This window comes from Hypanus sabinus, chromosome 15 (assembly GCF_030144855.1).
Source record: "Hypanus sabinus isolate sHypSab1 chromosome 15, sHypSab1.hap1, whole genome shotgun sequence".
Taxonomy (NCBI): domain Eukaryota; kingdom Metazoa; phylum Chordata; class Chondrichthyes; order Myliobatiformes; family Dasyatidae; genus Hypanus; species Hypanus sabinus.
Genome location: NC_082720.1, coordinates 92737594 through 92764133, shown reverse-complemented (window position 1 = coordinate 92764133; position 26540 = coordinate 92737594). Strand labels below are relative to the sequence as shown.

The 26540-nt window shown below is 45.5% G+C and overlaps 2 protein-coding genes across 2 annotated transcripts in view; one reads left to right on the top strand and one right to left on the bottom strand.

The window, feature by feature from the left end:
- LOC132405711 (glutamate receptor 1-like) overlaps nucleotides 1-26540 on the top strand; it is a 336150-nt gene that overhangs the window by 307893 nt on the left and 1717 nt on the right. Inside the window, exons 14-15 of the mRNA XM_059990746.1 lie at nucleotides 4523-4637; nucleotides 10036-10170. Of these exons, the coding sequence (XP_059846729.1) occupies nucleotides 4523-4637; nucleotides 10036-10170 (250 nt within the window). The remainder of the gene's footprint in view (nucleotides 1-4522; nucleotides 4638-10035; nucleotides 10171-26540) is intronic.
- The window catches only part of LOC132405715 (uncharacterized), a 321522-nt gene continuing 308381 nt past the window's right edge, over nucleotides 13400-26540 (bottom strand). The window contains exon 2 of the mRNA XM_059990755.1: nucleotides 13400-13499. The gene's annotated coding sequence lies outside the window, so the exon portion shown is untranslated. The remainder of the gene's footprint in view (nucleotides 13500-26540) is intronic.

Below are 26540 nucleotides of genomic sequence, written 5' to 3'. Positions count from 1 at the left end.
GACTCATGGACTGCTCCGGAGAAATCCCACCCGGCAGACCCATCGTGTCAGACTGCAGCAGTGAGTCGTACAGGATAGCAGAGTACATTGATGCCTTCCTTAACCCACTATCGCAGAAACACTCCAGCTACATTATAAGACCATACGATATACGGGCAGAAGTAGGCCATTCGACCCATCGAGTCTGCTCCACCATTTAGTCATGGGCTGATCGAATTCTTGCAGTCATCCGTACTCCCCTGCCTTCTCCCCATTCCCTTTGATGCCCTTCTTAATCAAGACCCTATCTATCTCTGCCTTAAATACACCCAATGACTTGGCCTCCACAGCCACTCATGGCAACAAATTCCACAGATTTACCACCCTCTGACTAAAGTAATTTCTCTGTTCTAAATGAACATCCTTCAATCCTGAAGTTGTGCCCTCTTTGTCCTAGACTCCCCTTCCATGTGAAATAACTTTGACATATCTAATCTGTTCAGGCCTTCGAACATTCGGAATGTTTCTATGAGATCCCCCTCATTCTCCTGAACTCCAGGGAATACAGCCCAAGAGTTGCCAGGCGTTCCTCATAGAGTAACCCTTTCATTCCTGGAATCATTCTTGCGAATCTTCTCTGAACCCTCTCCAATGTCAGTATATCCTTTCTAAAACAAGGAGCCCAAAACCGCACACAATACTCCAAGTGTGGTCTCACGAGTGCCTTATAAGACCTCAACATCACATCCCTGCTCTTATATTCTATACCTCTGGAAATGAATGCCAACATTGCATTCACCTTCTTCACCAACTCAACCTGGAGGTTAACCTTTAGGGTATCTTGCACAAGGACTCACAAGTCCCTTTGCATCTCTGCATTTTGAATTCTCTCCCCATCTAAATAATAGTCTGCGTGTTTATTTCTTCCACCAAAGTGCATGACATACACTTTCCAACATTTTATTTCATTTGCCACTTCTTTGCACATTCCCCTAAACTATCTAAGCCTCTCTGCAGGCTCGCTGTTTCCTCTACACCACCCGCTCCTCCACCGATCTTTGTATTACTGGCAAATTTAGCCACAAATCCATTAATCCCATAGTCCAAATCATTGACATACATTGTAAAAAGCAGCAGTCTCAACACCGACCCCTGTAGAATTCCAGTGGTAACCAATCAGAATTGGATCCTTTTATTTCCACTCTGCCAATCAACCAATGCTCCACCCATGCTAGTAACTTCCCTGTAATTCCATGGGCTTTTATTTTACTAAGCAGCCTCATGAGCCGCACCTTGTCAAAAGCCTTCTGAAGATCCAAGTACACCACATCTACTACATCTCCTTTGTCTATCCTGCTTGTAATTTCCTCAAAAAATTGCAGTAAGTTAGTCAGGCAGGATTTTCCTTTCAAGAAACAATGCTGTCTTTGGTCTATCTTGTCTTGTACCTCCAGGTACTTCGTAAGCTCATCCCTAACAATTGATTCCAACAATTTCCCAACCACTGATGTCAGGCTAACAGGTCTATAGTTTCCTTTCTGCTGCTTCCACCCTTTTTAAATAGTGGAGTAACATTTGCAATTTTCCAGTCATCCGGTACAATACCAGAATCTATCGATTCTTGAAAGGTCCTTATTAATGCTTTGGCTTCCTAGTATGCCCTCTCTTTTGCTTTTACTTAGGCTCTGACTTTACTTGTCAGCCACGGTAGTGTCCTTCTTCCATTCAAAAATGTTTTATTTGGAATATATCAGTCTTGCACTTCCCTCATTTTTCACAGAAGCTCCAGCTATTGCTACTCTGCCAGTGTCCCTTTCCAGTCATATTTGGCCAGTTCCCTTCTCATACCATTGTAATTTCCTTTATTCCACTAAAATACCAACACATTGGAATTTAGTTTCTCCTTCTCAAATTTCAAAGTGAACTTGATCATATTGTAAACACAATGAAATCTGCAAATGCTGGAAATTCAAGCAACACACACAAAATGCTGGTGGAACACAGCAGGCCAGGCAACACCTATAGGGAGAAGCACTGTTGAAATTTTGGGCCGAGACCCTTCGTCAGGATCAGGATCATTGCACAACATCCAATCCAGCAGAGCCGATCACCTAGTGGGCTTAACAACAAGCTTTCATAAAAAGCCATCCCTTAGACATTCTACAAATTCTCTCTCTTGAGGTCCAGTACTGGCCGACTTTTCCCAATCCACTTTCATGTTAAAATCCCCAACGATTATCATGACATTGCCCTTCTGACACACTTTTTCTATCTCCTGCTGTAATTTGTAATCCACATCCCGGCTGCTGTTTGGAGGCCTGTATACAACTACAATTAGTGTCTCTTTTACCCTCGTCATTTCTTAACTCAACCCTTAGAGACTCTACATCTTCCAATGCTATGTCATCTCTTTCTAATGATTTAATATTATTTCTTATACACAGGGCCACACCACCCCCTCTGCCTACTAACCTATCTTTCTAATACACCATATATCAAATGACTGCCATCCTTTAGCTAAGTTTCTGAAATGGCCACAATGTCATACTTGCCAATCTATAGCTGAATTTCAAGATCGTCCATTTTGTTTCTTATGCTGCGTGCATTTAAATATAACACTTTCAGTCCAGTATTTGTTGCTTTCTGTTTTAACTGCACCATGCCTCTATTGCCCTGTAAATCATCCCACTAGCTGTGATTATACCTCATCTCCTGCCTGTCCTTTCTGTCATTTCTGTTGCACACTGTCTTTGATTTATTTCTGTTTTCACTTCCTTAGCTCTGTCACTCCGGTTCCCATTCCCCTGCCAAATTAGTTTAAACTCTCAAGGACAAATAACACTTCATCCAGTATGTCAATTCCATGTCAGTGCTCCTGGAGGCCATACTCTTCACCGTGGACATTGAAAGCCTATACACCAATATAGAAACAGACAGAGGTTTAGAGGCAGTGAGCGATATCCTGCAGAAGAACCCTCATATAGGGACAGCAGACAAGGTCTTGATAAAACTCCTTAAACCTCAGCCTGACTAAAAATGGCTTAAAATTCAATGATGACTTCTACTTGCAAGTCAAGGGCACAACAATGGGAAAGAAGTTTGCTCCACACTATGTCAATATATACATGACAAAGTGGGAAGAGACGGGTTATCCAAAGTGTCCCAGAAAACCCACGTGTCTTTACAAATACTTGGATGACATCTGGGGAGTGTGGACATATTTTGAGTCAGAACTAGAGGAATTTATCCAAATCCTGAACACTCATCATCCATTAAGGTTAAAGCCAAAAGTAGGGAGAAAATTGGCTTCCTGGACACTACACTGGGAAAAGGCAGGCCGAAACTGGCCACCCAAGTACTTTTTAAAATTGCAGATACCTACACCTTCCTACACACAAGGAGCCACCATCCCAAGCACACTTTCAGAGGCATTGTCAAAGGACAGCTGACCCGGTTTCACATTTGTACCAGGACCGAAGACTTTCACCAGGCTACTCTTCACTGCACTCTGACTAACCTTGGCCACCAACCCTATCCATCACAGCTTCACATATCTTCCAACACTAAACTCCACAACCCTAACACCCCAGCCCCACATAGACAACCCCACCCCAACCCTTAATCCTAACATCCAAAGGCCAACGCCCAACTAACCCAGACAACACCCCAACTAACCCTGGCCTCATACCCACAAACGAGCTCACTTAATACCAGGTCCCATCCTCCACCCTGCCTCTCTCTTCCCACGGGGAGGCCTACATCTCCATCTCCCAACTCTACACCTAAATTGAACATCTACACCCCTCATACAAACCCCCATAAACCTGAGCTCTCTCCCCACCAGGGGGCCAAGTTCAGCCCACAGCACCATCAGTTCTTTTCCTTTCTCCCACCCCCCACCGTCAGGTTCCACACCACCCCTCCCTGCACTGCCAGTCCCCTTCCTCCACCTCTATTGCCCAACTTTACCCGCATTCCTGGCCCTCCCCTTCACACCCCGACAAATTGGTACACAGCACCCATTCCCTATATTAAAAACTCCCCAACATTAAGCACAAGTAATAACCCCACTACCTTAGCATACTGGTAACCTTAAACTTTAAAATGGATTTAATGAAGAGGAAGATCCCAATGAAGGCAAGTGGGGGACCTGGATAATGTAGAAATGGGCCATAAACAAAGTGGCAGGGTGTCACATCCTGACTCCAACCTTGACGCTGATCTCAACCCTGACCCTAAATCCAATTCTGACCTCCCACCCTGATCTGACCCCATCCCTGCCCCAACTTTGTCCCAATCCCCAACCCCCACACCTGACCCTGTCCCCATCCCTGACTTGTTCATGATCCTGACCCTGACTCCATCCAAGTCTTTGACCCTATACCCAATCCAATCCTGACCCTTTCCCTGTCCCTAATCGACACTTCTTCCACACTCCGTAGTATCAATATTTCACCACTTTAGCTCTTCGTGAAATAACGTCTCCAATTCTGATGGACACTTTTTCTGCTCACAACTGATGAGTATGTTTTATCTTTGCAAGAAACCCAGTAAACCTGGCAGTTCTTAAACTCAACGAACAGGGACTGTTGGACAAATTGAAAAACAAATGGTGGTACGACAAGGGAGAATGTGGCAGTGGCGGCAGTGACGCGAAGGTCAGCTCCAGTGGGAAACTCCTGGGTAAAAAACACAACTGTGTAACCAGCAGACAACCAGCATGGCCCCACCCTCGAGAGGATTCGCCCCACACCCTGAGGAGAACTGGCCCCACTCTCAGAGGGGAACTAATCCCACACTCAGAAGGGATCTGGCTGCACACTCTGAGGGAAATTTTCTCCACACTCAGGTGAACTGACCCCATGCTCTGAGGGTAGTTGCCCCCACAGGTTGTTACCAAAGGCTGTCTGTCCAAAATGGCTGTGACCAGTACTGACTCTCTCTGCCTCTTCACATCCTTTATATCCACCTCAGTGATGTCTAAGTCTGAGTCTGGAACAGTGGGCATTCCCTGGACTGGGTCTCCAGTACCCCAGAGCTGGGATCCAGCTATCTTGGACAGTGGTGAGACCAGGCATGTCCAGTACTTTCTGCTATCCACTAGAGTAGGACTTTCTGTCTCAATCAAGTTTCTGCTTCTGCGGTGAATTCACAGATTCACCAGGAATCTTACACAGAGGGAGGGAAAGGGTTAATAGCACTCCTCAATAGCCACCCATCCCTGCATCTGAGCAAACACTGACTGGAGACTAAACAGAAACTGACCAGAGATTAACCAAAGTCTGACCAATAACTGGCTAGACACTGAGTAATAAATAACCAGTAACTAACCAGACACTTACCAGTAACTGACCAGACACTAGCCAGTTGCTGAACAATAACTGACCTTAAGGGAAGGTCAAACACGAGGAAATCTGCAGATGCTGGACATTCAAACACCACACACAAAATGCTGGTGGAACACAGCAGGCCAGGCAGCATCTACAAGGAGAAGCAGTGTCGATGTTTCAGGCCAAGACCCTTCGTCAGGACTTAAGGGAAGGTCTTGCCTGACAAATCTGTTGGAATTCTTTGAAATAATAAGCAGGATAGACAAAGGAGAATTGGTGGATATTTTGTACTTAGATTTTCAGAAGTTTTTTGATAAGATGCCATGCTTAGCAAGGCTATGAGCCCATGTTATTACAGGAAGAATACTAGCATGGATATGATTGACAAGAGATAAAGAGTGGGAATAAAATGAGCCTTTTTTGATTGGCTGCTAATGACTAGCGGTGTTCCGCAGGGGTCGGTCTTGGGACCACTTCTTTTTACATTGTATGTCAATGATTTGGATGATGGAATTGATGGCTTTGTGACCAGTTTTGCAGATGATATGATGTTTTGCATTCCTCAGGCTGCAGAAGGATGGGCAAAGAAATGGCAGATGGAATACAGTTGGGAAGTGTGTGGTCATGCAATTTGGTAGAAGGAATAAAAGCATAGGCTATTTTCTAAATGGGGAGAAAATTCAAAAATCTGAAGTGCAAAGGGACTTGGGAGTCCTCATGCAGGATTCCCTAAAGGTTATCTTGCATGTTGAGGCAGCGATGGGAAAGACAAATGGAATATTAGCATCCATTTTAAGAGGACTAGAATATAAAAGCTAAAATGTGACGCTGTACCTTTATCAGGTTGAGGCACTGGTGAAGCCTCACCTGGAATATTGTGAGCAGTTTTGGGCCCCTTATTGAAGAAAGGATGTGCTGATGTTGAAGAGGATTCAGAAGAGTTTCAGGAGAATTATTCCAGAAACGAAAGAGTTAACATATGATGAGTGTTTGATGGCTCAGGGTCTGTACTTGATGGAATTTAGAAGAAATGCTGGGGGGGAGGGGTGGAATCTCATTGAAATCTGTTAAATGTTGAAAGACCTCAAAAGAGTATATATAGAGAGGATGTTTCCTTTGGTGGGTGAGTCTAGGAACAGAGGGCACAGCCTCAGAATAGAGCTGCCTCATTTTAGAAGGAAGAGAAATTTCATTAGCCAGAAGGTGGCGAATCTGTGGATTTTGTTGCCACAGGTAGCTATGGAGGCTCGGTCAGTGGGTATATATAAGGCGAAGGTTGAAAAGTTCTTGATTAGTTGGGGCATGAAAGGTTACAGGGAGAAGGCAGAAGAATGGAATTGAAAGGGAAATAGATCAGCCATGATGAATCAGCTAAATGGCCTAATTCTGCTCTTATGTCCTTGATCTTATGGTCAGACACTGACCAGTAACTGACTGGAGTCAGAGCACTAACTGACACTGAACACTGATCAATAACCAACCAGACTCTGAGTAGTGACTGATCAATTCCTGACCAGTAACTGACTGGACACAGAACAGGACAAAGCAGGAATCACAAATACCTGAGACACCAGCCCACAGTTTTCTTCCTCACTGGGACAGACTCTCCCAATCCCTGAGTTAATGAGACAGAGATCCCCAGCCCTGTTTCTGGAGGAGTGTGAGTTACCAGTTCATTCCTGGACCAGACTGAACTCACTTCACTTCCAAATGAGGCAAGACTGCTTCTTTCAGATGAGCTCAGGCCCCGTAACAAAGTCAGTTCCCTCAATGGTCTGTCCCCAGCACCAGAAGTCCTGGCGAGAAACAACCTGACCGAGGGTGACCATCGGCACACCTGACCAATCTGCCTCTCTGCCGAGGGTGACCATCGGCACACCTGACCAATCTGCCTCTCTGCCGAGAGTGACCATCGGCACACCTGACCAATCTGCCTCTCTGCCTCTTCACCCTCGGCTGCCAGAGGCTGTATCTCACCCTACATCTCTGCATCTGGCTGGATGCCATGGGAGAGAGTCCTCAGCTGATGCCCCAGAAGTTTCTGTGATTCCCCAAAAGTGGCCAAGGATGTATCTCCTGTCACGGTCTGGTGCGGGGTGTTGCTGGTTACATGGTGAAGGAGCTGGCACGTGTCGCTGGGAGTGGGGCACTTTCCCAGCCAGACGGAGCCCTCCGCTCTATCATTTGGAACTGTGAATCTGAAATGTGTTTTCTAATGGATAACATAAAATAACATTGATAATGTTATTTATGTTATGTTTCACGAGAAGAAATCGAGTAAACCTTGCAGTATTGAAACTCAGTGAGCAAGGCATCTTAGACAAGCTGAAAAACAAATGGTGGTACGGTAAAGGTGAATGTGGAAGGAAAGACTCCAGCAGTAAGGTTAGTTACTGCATGAAATGCACGAATCGCACGATACCCGAGGCAGGCTAAGCCGCTCCGGAACCACGGACCCTCTCTAAGCCTGAGCTTGTCAGCCAAGGAGCCAGTGTAGCCTGTGCTGGAGATCCAGGGTGTGGGGTCTCACTGCCACACTGGTGGGACTCACCGCACTGCAGAGAGAGTCAAGGGTCTGCAGCCCCTCTGCTCTGTGCTGGTGTCATGCCTCACACCAGCTTCTTGCCCCAGCTCCACCTCCCTCCATCCTCATCTCCCTCCATCTCATTTCCTCCCATCCACACCTCCCTCTATCCCATCTTCTCCCATCCACACCTCCCCAACCCCTTCCTCCATATGAATCTCCCTCTATCCCATCTTCTCCCATACACACCTTTCTCTATGCCATCTCCTCCCATCCTTACTTTTCTCTATCCAATCTTCCTCCATCCATGCCTTCCTCTATCCAATCTTCTCCCATCCTCACCTCCTTCTATCCCCTCCCTCCATATGAATCCTCCTCTTTCATCCATCCCCACCTCTCTCCCCACTGTCAACTCCACCTACCTTTCTCCATTCCATTTCACTCTCTACTTCCATTCAAAACTCCCTTTAATCTCCCTCCCTCTATACCCTTTATCTCTATTATCTCCCCTTTGAACCACAACCCCCTCACTCTATCCAATCTCTCTCTGTATTCTCTCCCTCACTCCTTCCCTCTCTCTCCCAACATGCCCCTCCAGTCATTGCAGTCCCCCGTCCCCACCACCCTCCCACTTCATTCTCTCCCCTTTCCCAATATTTGTTTGTTAACCAATAAATATTGCAAGTTTGCCGCTAAGAAAGACAATGACTCCTGCACATTCAGGCAATTCATTGGTGTCCCCTGAACACCAGTTGTGTCCACTCTTGCCCTTTCGAATTCCGCATGATTCCAGAACCCTCTCTCAGAGGCCCCTGTTACTGAGAAAAGCTCCATACCTGTAACTTCCCCACTGGCTGGGAGATGTATATAATTTACTCTCCAAGGTACTGCAGTTGGGAGTGGTGGGAGGACGGGTAAGGGAGACAGGTGAGAGGATTGGGGGAACCATTCTGACTCCATTCTCCTCACTGCCTGCTTTTCTTACTTTCCTCTAGGGACAGAGTAAAGGATCAGTGTAAGTTAGTTGGTTTGGGCTCCCACTCTCACCAAAGTCCAGCAATATCTCCATTGCCCCTGTTGATGTTAGATCCATCAAGACCTCAGTGTCCATACACCACAAAGAAGTGGCATTTGGTCTCACTCCCAGTCCTACAGCCTCCGGGGGGGGGTCATTTCTTCTAGTCTGTGAGCTGTCCCTCAGGCAGGGAAGACAGAAGTGATGGGGAGGATGGAGAACAGGCAGGGATGGGCCCAGAGCTATTTCTAAGGCAGACTACTTTCTGCCTCTCTGTACAAAGCACCACTCATGGATCTTGCTCAAGACATTAAACCCCAGATCCTTGGTTGTCCAGTGATCCAAGTGTCCCAGTGACTCTAAACCAGGAAATTTCCAACCTGGTGTTCCCTCCACTGTGAGTTCATGCACAGACTGACAGTCAGGAGGAGAACCCCACACCCCACCCCCCATGAAGGGAAGACATGAATAGGGCAGATTCTCTCCAATAAACTGGGCTATTGATGGATATAGGTGAGTGGATATTTAACCCTTCCGCTGCCAATGTGCCTCTACTCATGGGTGGGAGACCTACAGACTACGCCTAGACCTGAGCTCATAGCTGTGCTCTTCTCATCCTGACTTCATTCTAGGACAGACTTATAGATTGTCCCTTTGGTGTCTCCGGTGGTTAGTAAGGCCATTCACCCAGCAATCATCCGCCCAGATGTGACCAATGACAGGAAAACTGAGCCTCTGAGGAATGGAGGCTTCTGTCAGAATGTTATCCAAAAGGGAGGGCGAGAGTGAGGAAGGGACCTATCTGGGCCCTGTCTGTGCTGTCAACAACAGTGTGTGCTAAATGGGTACTGAACATTGTGGGTGAGTGATAAAAGAGCCCATTTTGGTGCTGTCCATGGGTGGGTGCTGAACATGCCCAGGGTGGTTTCTAGAGGGTGAGCGCCACTGTTTCCCCTGTGAAACACGTTTGTATTTGTGCTGAGTCACAGGCTGTCACAAAGGTTGAATGTTTGCAAATCAGTGATGGCACAGGAAGGGGTGTAATTTGCCTCACAACCCTCGTTCCTTCCTGTCACTCTGCACTCCTCTCCCTGCTTTACGCTGTGACTCAGTGTCTGTGCTCTAACTGTACTGTGCTTCTATGCTAGTGAGTGTTCTGAGCCAGTTTGTGCCTCTCCCTCTGCCAGGACAAGACGAGTGCCCTGAGTCTCAGCAACGTGGCAGGAGTTTTCTACATCCTGATTGGCGGACTGGGTCTGGCGATGCTCGTTGCTCTGGTGGAATTCTGTTACAAGTCCAGGACTGAAGCAGCAAGAATGAAGGTGAAGAACTCTTCACAGCACGGGATCCCTTCTAATCCATAGGGTCAATCGCCTGAGAAAGTAGTTTATGTGCTCATAGCACTGGGCAGGGAACGGCACAGTAGCAAGTTGTGAGAAAAGTGTAGTGCATGGGTACTTCAACCATTACTTCATGCCCAAGTTGTGGCCGCTGGCACCACTTACAATAGGTCCACATGTCCCAATATCAGTACACCCCCTCACCACCATCCTAACCCAGCCCAAAGTTAAAGGGTTGCCCCTTCATGCCCAGGTTGTCCCCCACTCTAATCAAATTCTGCCTTTGTGTCTGAACAAGGAATGTGTGAAAAGTTTTTTTTATCAAACAGAAACTTTATGAAAAGTATTGCAGTATTGTGTCTGGTTCCTCAGGGTGGTTATAGGCAGGGTAGTTGTGGGGACAATCTTGCACTTCCTATTAAATGCTCCCAACACCATGTCTCTCGAATAACCTTCTTTCAGCCAAGTCCAGTTCCTGGCCTTCACATGTGGCTTAGCTACTAAACCTAGCAGAACCATTTCTACTGATAGAACCCTGGTCAGACCCCACTTGGCAATGTGGAGGATCAGAGGGATCTTGGGGCCGAGTCCATAGAACACTCAAATCTGCTGCGCAGGTCGACAGTGTGGTGAAGAAGGCATATGGTCCATTGGCCTTCATCAACTGTGGAATTGGGTTCAAGAGCCAAGCGGTAATGTTACAGCTATACAGAGCCCTGTTCAGACCCTACCTAGAGTACTCTGCTCACCTCTGGTCACCTCACTACAGGAAGGATGTGGAAACTATAGAAAGGGTGCAGAGGAGATTTACAAGGATGTTGCCTGGATTGGGGAGCATGCCTTATGAGAATAGGTTGAGTGAACTTGGCCTTTTCTCCTTGGAGCAACAGAGAATGAGAGGTGACCTAATAGAGGTGTATAAGATGATGAGAGGCATTGATCATGTGGATAGTCAGAGGCTTTTTCCCAGGACTGAAATGGCTAACACAAGAGGGCACAGTTTTAAGGTGCTTGGAAGTAGGTACAGTACGGAGGGGATGTCAGGGGTAAGTTTTTTATGCAGAGAGTAGTGAGTGTGTGGAATGGGCTGCCGGCGACGTTGGAGAAGACAGATACAATAAGGTTTTTTAAGAGGCTCCTAGATAGGTACATGGAGCTAAGAAAAATAGCGGACTATGGGTAACCCTAGTAATTTCTAAAGTAAGTACATGTTGGGCACAGCATTATTGGCCAAAGGGCCTGTATTATGCTGTAGGTTTTCTATATTTCTAAAGGGCAAAGGTGGGTTACTGACACCTTAAAACCAGTCACTTCAGGCAGATGGGGCTAGTCAGCCGTAGTTGGCAGCTCATCCAGGAAAAGAAAAACTCCGATCTCGAACCTCCACTGCCCTGTGGCTACACCCATTCATGGGGAAGGCTTCAGAATAAACATGAGGAAAAACCCACAGCTGGAGTCCCTAAAGCGTTCAATGCTGACTACCAACTCCTGCAACACCGCTGGGGCCAAACTGTATCAGTCTCTGCTGTTGCTTTAGATTCAACAGCTCCATGGAGAGGGGGAGCCTGCTACATTGGCAACAGCTTGCTCTCCGTATCATACTGCCCTAGCTTGCATATCACGTAGACAACTGGAATGCAACATCTATGGTGGAACTCAACCGATGGAAGGCCTCTCTCTCTGGTTGCCTCATTATAGGAAGGATAAGAAAGCTTTACAGAGGGCACAGAAGAGATTTAACAGGATGCTGCCTGGATTGGAAAGCATGTATTATAAGGATAGGTTGAACCAACTAGGGGTTTTCTGTTTGGAGTAAAGGAAGATGAGAGGTGGCTTGATAGAGATATTTATAATTCTAAGAGGGATGGAGGGAGTAGACAGCCAGTGCTTTTTTCCCTAGAAAAACTGAGGGCTGCCTAGAAAGGAAGGGTTAGATTGATCTCAGAGTAGGTTAAAAATTTGGAAGAACATTGTGAACCAAAGAGCCTGCACTGGGCTGTAATATTCTATGTTCTATGCTTTAAGTTCTATATGCTCCCTTGCATGCTCCTGGCTAAAGTTCAGTCCCTGGACAACAAGCTGTGGGAACTGAGAGACAGAATCTCCTATAGACAATAGGTGCAGAAGTAGACCATTCGACCCCTCGAGTCTGCACCGCCATTCTGAGATCATGGCTGATCATTCACTATCAATACCCAGTCCTTGCCTTGTCCCCATATCCCTTGATTCCCCTATCCATCAGATACCTATCTAGCTCCTTCTTGAAAGCATCCAGAGAATTGGCCTCCACCGTCTTCCGAGGCAGTGCATTCCACACCTCCACAACTCTCTGGGAGAAGAAGTTTTTCCTCAACTCTGTTTTAAATAACTGACCTCTTATTCTCAATCCATGCCCTCTGGTACTGGACTCTCCCAACATCTGGAACATATTTCCTGCCTCAATCCTATCAAATCCTTTAATTATCTTAAACGTTTCAATCAGATCCCCTCTTAATCTCCTCAATTCCAGTGTGTACAAGCCCAATCTCTCCAATCTCTCTGCGTAAGACAGCCCTGCCATCCCAGGAATCAACCTAGTGAATCTACGCTGCACTTCCTCAATTGCCAGAATGTCCTTCCTTAAACCTGGAGACCAAAACTGTACACAATATTCCAGGTGTGGTCTCACCAGGGCCCTGTACAAATGCAAAAGGACATCCTTGCTCTTGTACTCAATTCCCCTTGTAATAAAGGCCAACATTCCATTTGCCCTCTTCACTGCCTGTTGCACTTGCTCATTCACCTTCATTGACTGGTGAACTAGGACTCCTAGGTCTCTTTGCATTTCTCCCTTACCTAACTCTACACCGTTCAGACAATACTCTGCCCTCTTGTTCCTGCTTCCAAAGTGGATAACTTCACATTTATTCACATTGAATGACATCTGCCAAGTATCTGCCCACTCACCCAGCCTATCCAAGTCTCCCTGTATTCTCCTAACGTCCTCTTCTCATGTCACACTGCCACCCAGTTTAGTATCGTCAGCAAACTTGCTGATATAGTTTTCAATGCCCTCATCTAAATCGTTGACATAAATCATAAAGAGTTGTGGTCCCAATACAGAGCCCTGTGGTACCCCACTAGTCACCTCCAGCCAGTCTGAGAAACACCCATTCACTGCTACCCTTTGCTTTCTATCTGCCAACCAGTTTTCTATCCATGTTGAAACCCTGCCCCCAATGCCATGAGCTCTGATTTTACTCACCAATCTCCTATGTGGCACCTTATCGAATGCCTTCTGAAAATCTAGGTACACTACATCCACTGGCTTACTCTCATCTAACATCCTTGTTACACCCTCAAAAAACTCCAACAGATTAGTCAAGCATGATTTGCCCTTGGTAAATCCATGCTGGCTCAGCCTAGTCCTATTACTGCCATCAAGATATGCCACTATTTCGTCCTTAATAATGGACTCAAGCATCTTCCCCACGACTGACGTTAGGCTAACAGGGCGATAGTTCTCCGTTTTCTCCTTCCCTCCCTTCTTGAAAAGTGGGACAACATTAGCCACTCTCCAATCTTCAGGAACTGATCCTGAATCTAAGGAACTTTGGAAAATGATTACCAATGCATTCGCAATTTCCTGAGCCACCTCTTTTAGAACCCTCGGATGCAGACCATTTGGACCCGAGGATTTATTAGCCTTCAGTCCTATCAGTCTACTCATCACAGTTTCTTTCCTAATGTCAATCTGTTTCAATTCCTCTGATATCTTATGACCCTGGCCCATCCATACATCTGGGAGATTGCTTGTGTCCTCCCTGGTGAAGACAGATCTAAAGTACGCATTAAATTCTGTTGCCATTTCCCTGTTTCCCATAACAATTACTCCCAATTCATTCTTCAAGGGGCCAACATTGTTCTTAACTATCTTCTTTCTCTTCACATAGCTAAAAAAGCTTTTGCTATCCCCTTTTATATTCCTGGCTAGACTGAGCTCATACCTGATTTTTTCTCTCCGTATTGCTTTTTTAGTTAAGATCTGCTGTTCCTTAAAACTTTCCCAATCATCTGAATTCCCACTCATCTTAGCCCTATCATACTTCTTTTTCTTTAATGCTATACAATCTCTGACTTCTTTTGTCAACCACTGTGGCCCCTTCCCCCTCTTTGAATCCTTCCTTCTCATTGGAATGAACTGCATTTGCATCTTTTGTATTAAACCCAAGAATATCTGCCACTGCTGATCCACTGTCTTACCTGCCAGGGCATCCGCCCATTTAACTTTGGCCAGCTCTTCCCTCATGGCTCCGTAGTCTCCTTTATTTAATTGCAACACTAACACCTCTGATCTGCCCTTATCCCTCTCAAATTGTAGATTAAAACTTATCATGTTATGATCACTACTTCCTAATGGCTCTTTTACTTCAAGATCACTTATCAATTCCTGTTCATTACACATCACCAAGTCCAAAATAGCCTCGTTCCTGGTTGGCTCAAGCACAAGCTGTTCCAAAAATACATCCCTTAGACACTCCACAGACTCCCTATCCTGGGGTCCAGCACCTACCTGATTCTCCCAGTTCACCTGCATGTTGAAATCTCCCATAACGACTGCATTACCTTTAGCACATGCCAATGTTAACTCCCTAATCAACTTGTACCCAATATCCACGCTACTGTTTGGGGGCCTGTACACAACAACCATTAGGGTCTTTTTACCCTTACTGTTCCTCAGCTCAATCCACACAATCAGTGGGAAACAAAGGAATGTAACATTTTGTGCTTCATGAAGACCTGACTGACAGAGGAGATACCAGGTCATGCCATCAAGCCCTCTGGGTTCTCCCTGTTCTGGGCAGACAGGTCTAAAAACCTCTCTGGAAAGAGTAAGAGAGGTGGGATATGCTTCATGGTCAATAATGCTTGGTGTGACCCCTGAAGGGTGCATGCCCTCAAATCCTTTTGTTTCCCAGATCTGGAGTATCTTGTGCTTCTGTGTAGACCTTTCTGGCTGCCTAGGGAGTTCCCAGCTGTTATTATCATAGCTGTGTATATTCCACCGCAGGCTGATGCTGACCTGGCTCTTAAGGAATTGTATGAGATCATCAGCACCTTGTAGACTGTACAACCAGAGGCTGCCTTCATCGTTGCCAGAGACTTTAATAGAGTGTCACTGTCTAAAGCCTCTCCAAAGATTTGTCAACACATCCAGGTGAGCACATGGGGAGATAGCATACTCGACCACTGCTACTCTCCCTTCCACAATGCTTATGAAGTGCTCCTCCATCCACCATTTGGCCAGTCGGATCACTCCTCCATCTTGCTGCTGCTGACGTACAGGCAGAAGCTGAAACAAGAGGTGGCCATAGTTAAAACGGTCCACCATTGGTCCAACCAATTGGTCTCCACACCACAGGGCTGTTTTGATGACATCAACTGGAACGTCTTTCACGATGAGGATGTCTCCAAGTTCACAGATGGGCTCATGAGCTTCATCCGAAAGTGCATCAAAGATGTTGCACCCAGAAATCGGTCAGGGACTATCCAAACCAGAAAGTGTGGATCAACAGTTCCGTGCATGCTAACCTTACTGCGCAAGAGAGAGTTTATGTTGCCAGTAACCAACGGGAACTCAAGAAATGCAGCTACAATCTGCGCAAAGCCATCAGGGCAGCGAAATGACAATACAGGGACAAGATGCAGACACAACTCTCCACCAAAAACACATGCAGCTTATGGCAAGGTTTGCACACTATTGCAGACTTCAAGGCTAAGCTCAGTGGTGCTGCTAACATCACTACCTCTCTCCCAGATGAGCTAAATCTTTTTTTGTTCAATGTTGCCAACACTGAGCCCTTGAGGAGAGCCGCTAAAGTGACCTGCACCTCGGTCATCTCTGAGGCTGAAGTACGCAGGTGTTTCCAACCAGTGGACAGTCGCAAGGCTGCAGGACCGGATGGCATCCCAGGTTGGGTACTCAGGATGTGCACGGCACAACTGGCAGATGTGTTTACAGACATTTTTAATCTCTGCCCCTCCCTGTGTAGAGTGCCCTCCTGCTTCAAAGCATCCACCATTGTCCCTGTATCTAAAAACACCAAGATAACGTGTCTGAACGACTGGCGTCCTGATGCACTCACCTCAATAATAAGCAAATGCTTTGCGAGGCTGGTCAAGGACTACATCTGCAGCATGCCTCCATCCAAACTGGACCCCCTATAATTTACGTACTAACACAACCAATCAAAAGATGATGCAATAGTCACAGCTCTACACACCATCCTTACACATCTGGAGAAGAAGGATGCTTATGTGAGAATGTTGTTCTTGGACTACAGTTCAGCATTCAACACCATTAATCCCCCCAGGCTTGACAAGAAGCTCAGAGACTTTGGCCTTCACCCTGCCTTGTGCAGCTGGATCCCGCCAGCAGGTAGTAAGAGTGGGTCCTTCATCTCTGCCCCTCTGACCCTCAACACAGGAGCCCCAAAGGTGTTGTGTCCTAAGCCCCCTCCTTTACTCTGTGTGTATCCATGACTGTGTCATGGAGAAAGGAAAATACAAATCATGTGAACAATTGAAGCAAACAACAACATTCCAAACCAAAAATGAGTCCTCAGAACCGAACCCTGGAGCAGGTCCAAAGCAATGCTTATCAGTTCATTATATAAGTGGGAGTGGTGCACAGCAGCTAGAGCAGTCTTGATTATCTCAGCGCCTTGAAAATGACCATTACAGAGAATGTGTGAAATCGGCTCTCATCCCAACCAACATCCTGTCTTTACAGTCTCTAGGCTGACATTTAAATTGACTAAACAACGGAACAGTGAAAGGTTCCGCACCCTGGTGAGAGGAGTGAAGAGGAGAGAGTGAGCCAAATTGGCTCTCGCCTCCAATCTGGGCTGTTATTTAAATTGTCTGAACACCACATTGTCTCTCACTCTAGGATCCAGGCATTGCTGCTTTGAAAGGCTCCAGGCCTTGACCGTGTTGGCCAGTGACATGCAACAGGCCCGTATTTCACCGCCCGGTGACTCACATTCAGGATGAAATAGTAAATAAGATTCAATATTAGATTCTGTAATAGCTGAGCCACACAAAACGTGCAAAGGTATGAAGCCCCAGAAGATGATTCAGTTACTATGGCTCATCAGCATATCATCACGACTATGGTATTCATATGAAGGTATGAATCCTGGGGAGATGATCCTGTCACTGGGGCCAATTAGCATATCATCACAGCTATGGCATTCAATGTTCAAAGTAAAATTTACTATCAAGAATACATACACGTCAGCACATACAACCCTGAGATTTTTTTCCTGTGGGCATACTCAGTAAATCTGTAGAATAGTGACTGTAAACAGGATCAATGGAAGAGCAAGAGCACAGAAGACAAAAAAAATGTGCAATATGCAAATATCAATAAATAGCAATAAGTAAAAAGGGCATGAAATAACAAGATAAAGAGTCCTTAAAGTGAGATCACTGGTTGAGGGAACACCAGAAATAGAATGAGTGTAGTTATCCTCTTTTGTTCAAGGGCCTGATGATTGAGGGATAGTAACTGTTTTTGAACCTGGTGGTGTGAGTCCTAAGGCACCTGTACCTTCCACCTGATGGCAGCAGTGAGAAAAGAACACGGCCTGGATGGTGAGGATCTTTGTTGATGGATGCTGTTTTCTATCGCATGTAGATGTGCGCAAAGATTAGAAGGACTTTATCCGTGATGTACTGAGCCGAATCCACAATCTTTTGTAGGATTTTCCGCTCAAAGGTATGAATCCCAGGAAATTATTCAGTTACTATGGCCCATTAGCATATCATCACAACTGTGTCATTCAATCCCACTAGAAATAGACATCAGCATGTTGCCATGCTGACTGGCAGGAGGCAAAAAGTGGGAATAAAGTAAGCTTTACTGGTTGGTTCCAGTGACAAGTGGTGTTCCACAGAGGTCGGTGTTGGTATGCTTTTTTCCACATTATCCGTCAATAATTTGGATGATGGATTTGATAGCTTTGTGGTCATGGTTGCAGATATATGAAGATTGGTGGAGAAGCAAGTAGTGTTGAGAAAACTAGGAGGCTCCAGGTGGATTTGAACAGCTTAGGAGAATGGGCAAAGTCAGGAAATCTATGGTCAAACACTTTGGTAGGAGTAAAGTATAGTCAATCTTCTAAACGGAAAGAAAATTCAGAAACCTGAGTTGCAAAGAGACTTGGAAGTCCTCATGCGGGATCCTCTAAAGGTTAATTTGCAGGTTGAGTCATTGGTAAGGAGGGTAAATACGATGTTCATTTCAAGAGGACTAGAATGTATAACCATATATAACCATATAACAATTACAGCATGGAAACAGACCATCTCGGCCCTTCTAGTCTGTGCCGAACACTTACTCTCATGTAAAAGCAAGGATGTAACGCTGACGCTTTATAAGGCATTAGTCAGACTGCACTTAAGACCATAAGTCATAGGAGCAGAATTAGAGCATTTTGGCCCATCAAGTCTGCTCCTCCATTTGATCATGGTTGATTTATTATCCCTCTCAACCCCATCCCTGTAACCATTCATGCCCTGACTAATTAGAAACCTATCAAGCTCCACCTTAATATAAGATATATAAAATGTGTATAAGATGATAAAAGGCATTGATCGTGTGGATAGTCAGAGGCTTTTTCCCAGGGCTGAAATGGCTATCACTGGAGAGCACAGTTTTAAGGTGCTTGGAAGTAGGTACAGAGGAGATGTCAGGGGTAAGTTTTTTTTACGCAGAGAGTGATGAGTGTGCTGGCGATGGTGGTGGAGGCAGATACAATAGGGTCTTTTAAGACACCCCTGGATGGGTGCATGGAGCACAGCATTGTGGGCTGAAGGGAATGTATTGTGCTGTAGTTTTTCTATGTTTCTTAAATGTACCCAATGACTTGGCCTCCACAGCCGTCTGTGGCAACAAATTCCACATCCCTGGCTAAAGAAATTCTTCCCCATCTCCATTTTAAATTAGCACCTTTCTACTTTGATTGTGCCCTCTGTTCCTAGACTCATCCTCTCCACATTCACTCTATCAAGATCTTTCAACATTCGATAGGTTTCAATGAGATCCTCCTCATTCCTCTGAATTCCAGCAGTACAGGCTCGGAGCTATCAAATGTTCACCAAATGTTAACCCTTTCATTCCTGGAATAAATCTCCTGAAAAACTCTTCTGAATCCTCTCCAATGTTAGCATATCCTTTCTTAGATAAGGGGCTTACAACTGCTCACAATGCTCCTTGAGGCCTTACCAGTGCATTATTAAGCCTTAACCTTACATCCTTGCCTTTAGATTCTAGTCTTCTCAAAATAAATGCCTTCTTCACCACTGACTCAACCTGCAAGTTAGCCTTTGGGGAATCTTGCATGAGGGCTCCCAAGTCCCTTTGTACCTCTGATTTTTGAATTTTCTCCCCATTTAGATAATAGTCCATGCCTCTATTCCTTCAGCTAAATTCATGACCTAAAATGATTCCACACTTCAATGGCTTGGAGAGACTCCAGAGGAGGTTCACGAGGATGATTCTGGGAATGAAGGGGTTAACATATGAGGCGTGTTTGACAGCTTTGGGCCTGCACTTACTGGAATTTAGACGAATGCAGGGGGGATCTCATTGTACCCTAACAAATTTGAAAGGACTAGATAGGGTGGAAGATAGGATGTTTCCTATGCCGGGGGTATTGGAAACTAGAGGGCACAATCTCAGAAATGAGGGGCAATCTTTTAGAACAGAGGTAAAGAGGAGCTTTTTTAGCCAGAGAGTAGTGAATCTGTGGAATGCTCTGCCACAGACTATATTTAAAGCAGAAGTTGATCATTTTTTGATTGGTCAGGGCATCAAAGGATATGGCAAGAAGGCAGGTATATGGGGTTGAGTGGGATCCGGGACCACCCATGATTGAATGGTGGAACAGACTTGATGGGCTGAATGGCCTGATTCTACTCCTATGTCTTATGGTCTTATGCTCTTATATACTTCCCCACATTATATTCTAACTACTACTTCTTTGCCCATTCATCCAATCTGTCTAATTGTTTCTGCAGACACCCTGCTTCCTAAACACTGCCTGCCCTTCCACCTATCTTTATAGCATCCAGAAACGGCCACAAAGCCATCAGTTTCTTCATCCAAATCATTGATATACAATGTGAAATGAAGTGGTCCCAAAACTAACCTCACAGTACACCACTGGTCTCCAGCAGCCAACCAGAAAAGTCTCCCTTTATTCCCATTCTTTCCCATACTATCCATACTAGTACCTTTCCTGTCATATCATGGGCTCTTACCTTGCTATGCAGCCATTCTAGAATCTAGTAAATCTTGAACGATGATTATTAATGTCTCCATGGTCTCTCCAACTACCTCCTCCAGAACTTTGTGGTATAGTTAAAATGTTCCAAGTGATTTACCTACCTTTTCAGCTTCACAAACATCTTCTCTTCTACACAGATTTCTGCTCTCAGACATCATCACATTTCTGGCATTCTGCTAGTGTCTTCCACAGTGAAGAATGACGCAAATTACTTAAGTTCACCCACCATTTCTTTGCCCCCCCCCATTACTACCTTTCCTGTGTCATTTTCCAGCGGTCTAATATCCACATCTCTGCTCTTATATTCTTGATCTCTTGAAATTAATACTACCATTACATTTGCCTTCTTCACCACCGACTCAACCTGCAATTTCACCTTTGTTCTGCACAAGGACTCCCAAGTCCCTTTGTATCTCAGATTTTTGGATTTAGGAAATAATCTACACATTTATTTATTTTAATAAAGTGCATGGCTATGCATTATCCAACATTGTATTTCATTTGCCACTTTCTTGTCCATTCTCCAAATCTGTCTGTGACCTTCTGCAGCCTTTCTGTTTCCTCAACACTACCTGCCCCTCCAGCATTCTGCATAGCATTCTGCACATCATCTGTAAACTTGGCAACAAAGCCATCTATTCCATCATCTAAATCATTGATATACAGCATAAAAAGCAGTCCCAACACTGACCCCTGCGGAACACCACTAGTCACTGGAGGCCAACCAGAAAAGGATCCTTTTATTCTCACTCACTGCATCCTACCAATCAGCCAATGCTCTAACCATCCTAGTAACTTTCCTGTGATATTATGTGCTGTTAACTTGGGAAGCAGTCTCATGTGTGGCACCTTGTCAAAGGCCTTTTGAAAGTCCAAATATACAACATCCACTGCATCCCCTTTATTTATCCTACTTATAATCTCCTCAAAGAATTCCAAGAGGTTCATCGGGCAAGATTTTCTTTGAAGAAAGCCATGCTGACTTTGTGCTATCTTCTCCTGTGTTGCGAACTACTCCATAAGCTCTTACTTAACAATTGGCTCCAACATCTTCACAATCACTGAGGTCAGGCTAACTGGTCTATAATTTCCTTTCTGCTATCTTCCTCCTTTCTTAAAGAGTGGAGTGACATTTGCAATTTTCCAGTCCTCTGGCACCTTGCCTGAGTCCAGTGATTTTTGAAAGATTATTAATGCCTCCACAGTCTCTACTGCTACCTCTTTCAGAACTCTACAGTGCAGTTCATCTGGTCCAGGTGACGTATGCACCTTTAGGTCTTTCTGCTTTTTAAGCACCTTTTCCCAAGTAATAGCAACTGCACTCACTTCCCTTCCCTCACCCTTCAATATCTGGCAAAGAAGATTGATACAAATACTCATTTAGTGCATCTGTCATCTCCTTGTCCCCCATTATTATTTCTCTTATCTCATTTTCTATCAGTCCTATATCCACCCTCAGCTCTCCTTTATTTCTTCCCAAACTTAAAAAAGCTTTTACTATCAACTTTGATATTTCTCACTAGCTTGCTTTCATATTTCATCTTCCTAATGATTCTTTAAGTTGGTCTCTGTAGGTTTTTAAAAACTTCCAATCCTATCGTGCCTAACAAGCCTGATAGAGTTCTTTGAGGAGGTGACCAGGCATATAGATAAGGGTAGTGCAGTGGATGTGATCTACATGGATTTTAGTAAGGCATTTGACAAGGTTCCACATGGTAGGCTTATTCAGAAAGTCAGAAGCATGGGATCCAGGGAAGTTTCTGGTGCCCTGGGGAAGAGGCACTGGCTGTCCACTCTGTCTATTCCTCTTAATATCTTGTACACCTCTATCATGTCTCCTCTCATCCTCCTTCTCTCCAAAGAGTAAAGCCCTAGTTCCCTTAATCACTAATCATAATACATACTCTCTAAACCAGGCAGCATTCTGGTAAATCTCCTCTGTACCCTTTCCAATGCTTCCACATCCTTCCTATAGTGAGGTGACCAGAACTGGACACAGTACTCCAAGTGTGGCCTAATTAGAGTTTTATAGAGCTGCATCATTACATCACATCTCTTAAACTCTATCCCTAGACTTTTGAAAGCTAACACCCCATAAGCTTTCTTGACTACCCTATCTACCTGTGAGGCAACTTTCAGGGATCTGTGGACATGTACCCCCAGATTTCTCTGCTCCTCCACACTACCAAAGTGTACCACTTCACACTTCTCCGGGTTGAACTCCATCTGCCGCTTCTCAGCCCACTTCAGCATTCTATCAATGTCTCTCTGCAATCTTCGACAATCCTCTTCACTATCTACAACACCACCAACCTTTGTATCGTCTGCAAACTTGCCAACCCATCCTCCTACCCCCACATCCAGGTCATTAATAAAAATCACAAAAAGTAGAGGTCCCAGAACAGATCCTTGTGGGACACCACTAGTCACAACCCTCCAATCTGAATGTATTCCCTCCACCATGACCCTCTGCCTTCTGCAGGCAAGCCAATTCTGAATCCACCTGGCCAAACTTCCCTGGATCCCATGCCTTCTGACTTTCTGAATAAGCCTACTGTGTGGTACCTTGTCAAATGCATTACTAAATCCATGTAGATGACATCCACTGCACTATCCTCATCTATATGCCTGGTCACCTCCTCAAAGAACTCTATCAGGCTTGTTAGACATGATCTGCCCTTCACAAAGCCATACTGACTGTCCCTGATCAGACCATGATTCTCTAAATGCCCATAGATCCTATCTCTAAGAATCTTTTCCAACAGCTTTCCCACCACAGACGTAAGGCTCACTGGTTTAAAATTACCCAGACTATCCCTACTACTTTTTTTGAACAAGGGGACAACATTCGCTTCCCTCCAATCCTCCGGTACCATTCCCATGGACAACGAGGACATAAAGATCCTAGCCTGAGGCTCAGCAATCTTTTCCCTCGCCTTGTGGAGCAGCCTGGGGAATATTCCATCAGGCCCTGGGGACTTATTCATCCTAATGTATTTTAACAACTCCAACACCTCTTCTCCCTTAATATCAACGTGTTCCAGAACGTCAACCTCACGCATATTGTCCTCACCATCATCAAGTTCCCTCTCATTAATGAATACCAATTCATTGAGGACCTCGCTCACTTCCACAGCCACCAGGCACATCTTCCCACTTTAATCTCTAATCGGTCCTACCTTCACTCCTGTCATCCTTTTGTTTTTCACATAATTGAAAAATGCCTTGGAGTTTTCTTTTACCCTACTCGCCAAGGCCTTCTCATGTCCCCTTCTTGCTCTTCTCAGCCCCTTCTTAAGCTCCTTTCTTGCTTCCTGATCTCTGATCTTTACTTCCTAAACCTCATGTATGCTGCCTTCTTCCACGTGACTAGATTTTCCACCTCACTTGTCACCTATGGTTCCTTCACCCTACCATTCTTTATCTTCCTCACCGGGACAAATTTATCCCTAACATCCTGCAACAGATCCCTAAACATTGACCACATGTCCATGGTACATTTCCCAGCAAAAACATCATCCCAATTCACACCCGCAAGTTCCAGCCTCATAATTTGCCCTTCCCCAATTAAAAATTTTCCTGTCCTCTCTGATTCTATCCTTTTCCATGATAATGCTAAAGGCCAGGGATCAGTGATCACTGTCCCCCAGATGCTCGCCCACTGACAGATCTGTGACCTGACCCGGTTCATTACCTAATACTAGATCTAGTATGGCATTCCCCCTAGTCGGCCTGTCAACATACTGTGACAGGAATCCATCCTGGACGAACTTAACAAACTCTGCCCCATCTAAACACTTGGAACTAATCAAGTGCCAATCAATATTAGGGAAGTTAAAGTTACCCATAATAACAACCCTGTTATTTTTGCACCTTTCCAAAATCTGCCTCCCAATCTGTTCCTCGGTATCTCTGCTGCTACCAGGGGGCCTATAGAATACTCCCAATAGAGTAACTGCTCCCTTCCTGTTCCTGACTTCCACCCATACTGACTCAAAAGAGAATCCTGCTGCATTACCCACCCTTTCTGCAGCTGTAATATTATCCCTGACCAGTAATGCCACCCCTCCTCCCCTTTTCCCCCCTCTCTATCCCTTTTAAAGCACTGAAATCCAGGAATATTGAGAATCCATTCCTGCCCTGGTGCCAGCCAAGTCTCTGTAATGGCAACTACATCATAATTCCATGTATGTATCCAAGCTCTCAGTTCATCACCTTTGTTCCTGATGCTTCTTGCATTGAAGTACACACACTTTAGCCCTTCTACCTTACTACCTTTACACCCTTTATTCTGCTTCTCTTTCCTCAAAGCCTCTCTATATGTTAGATCTGGCTTTACTCCAAGCACTTCTTTCACTGCTCTATCACTCCAGGTCTCAACCCCCTTGCAAATTAGTTTAAACCCTCCCGAACCATGCTAGCAAACCTATCAGCAAGGATATTGCTCCCCCTCGAGTTCAGGTGCAACCCTTCCAATCTGTACAGGTCCCACCTTCCCCAGAAGAGATCCCAATGGTCCAAAAATCTAAAACCCTGCCCCCTGCACCAACTCCTCAGCCACGCATTCAACTGCCATCTCCTCCAATTCTTATCATCACTATCACGTAGTACTGGCAGCAATCCTGAGAACGCCACCCTTGAGGTCCTGTTCTTCAGCCTTCTGCCTAGTTCCCGAAACTCACACTTCAGGACCTCATCCCTCTTCCTGCCTATGTCATTGGTACCAATATGTATCACGACTTCTGGTTGCTTTCCCTCTCGTACCAGGATGTCATGCACCTGGTCAGAGACATCCCGGACCCTGGCACCCGGGAGGCAACAAACCTTGCGGTTTCCTTCTCACGTCCACAAAATGTCTGCTCCCCTGACTATAGAGTCTCCAATGACGACAGCTCTCCTCTTCTCCATCCCATCCTACTGCACCCCAGGGTCAGACTCAATGCCAGAGGCCCTGCCACCGTGGCTCACACCTGGTCGGTCGTCCTCGCCAACAGTATCCAGGACGGTAAACTTATTCAGGGGAATGGCTACAGGGGTGCTCTGCACTACCTGTCTACTCTCCTTCGCTTCCCCCCGCCCCCCCCCCCCCTGGACTGTCACCCAACGACCTGCTTCCAGCAGCCTAGGTGTGACTACCTCCCTGTAGCTCTCATCTATGACTGCCTCATTCTCCCTTATGAATCGAAGGTCATCCAGCTGCTGCTCCAGATTCCTCACACAGTCTTCCAGATCACCCAGCCGCAAGCACTTCTGGTAGATGTGACTCTGCGGGAGAGGGGAGTTCCCCCAAGACTGCCACATCTCACAGGAGAGGCACATCACCGTCTCAGCAGGCATTGTAAAGACTAACTGGGAACAAACTCGTCCTCCGCCTCTTCTTATCAAAGCCTCAAAGCCCCACTCCTTCACTGGACGCTTTCCACTTTGCCATTTGCCATCTTCATTTTTGGAGTACATCTATCCTGCACCTTCCTCATTTTTCCCAGTAACTCAAGTGATTGCTGCTCTGCTGTCATCCCTACCAGCAGCTCCTTTCAACTTACTTTGGCTAACTGATGTCTCATACCACTGTAACTTCCTTTACTCCACTGAAATACTACTGTCAGACTTTACTTTTAACCCTATCAAATTTCAAGTTGAACTCAAATCATATTGTGATCACTGCCTCCTAAGATTTTTACCATAAGCTCCCTAATCACCTATGGTTTATTACATAACACCCAATCTAGTATAGCTGATCCCCTAGTTGGCTCAATGACAAACAGCTCTAAAAAGCCATTGGCATTAATCAAACTCACCCTCTTGAGATCCATTACTAACCTGATTTTCCCAATCAACCTGCAAGTTGAAACCCCCATGATTATAATTACATTGCCCTTTTGACATCCCTTTTCTATTTCCCGTTGTAACCTGGGGTCCAGATCCTAACTGCCGTCAGAGTCCTTTTACCTTTGCAGTTTCTTAACTCGGCCCACTAGGATTCAATATCTTCTGATCCTATGTCTCATCTTTCTACTG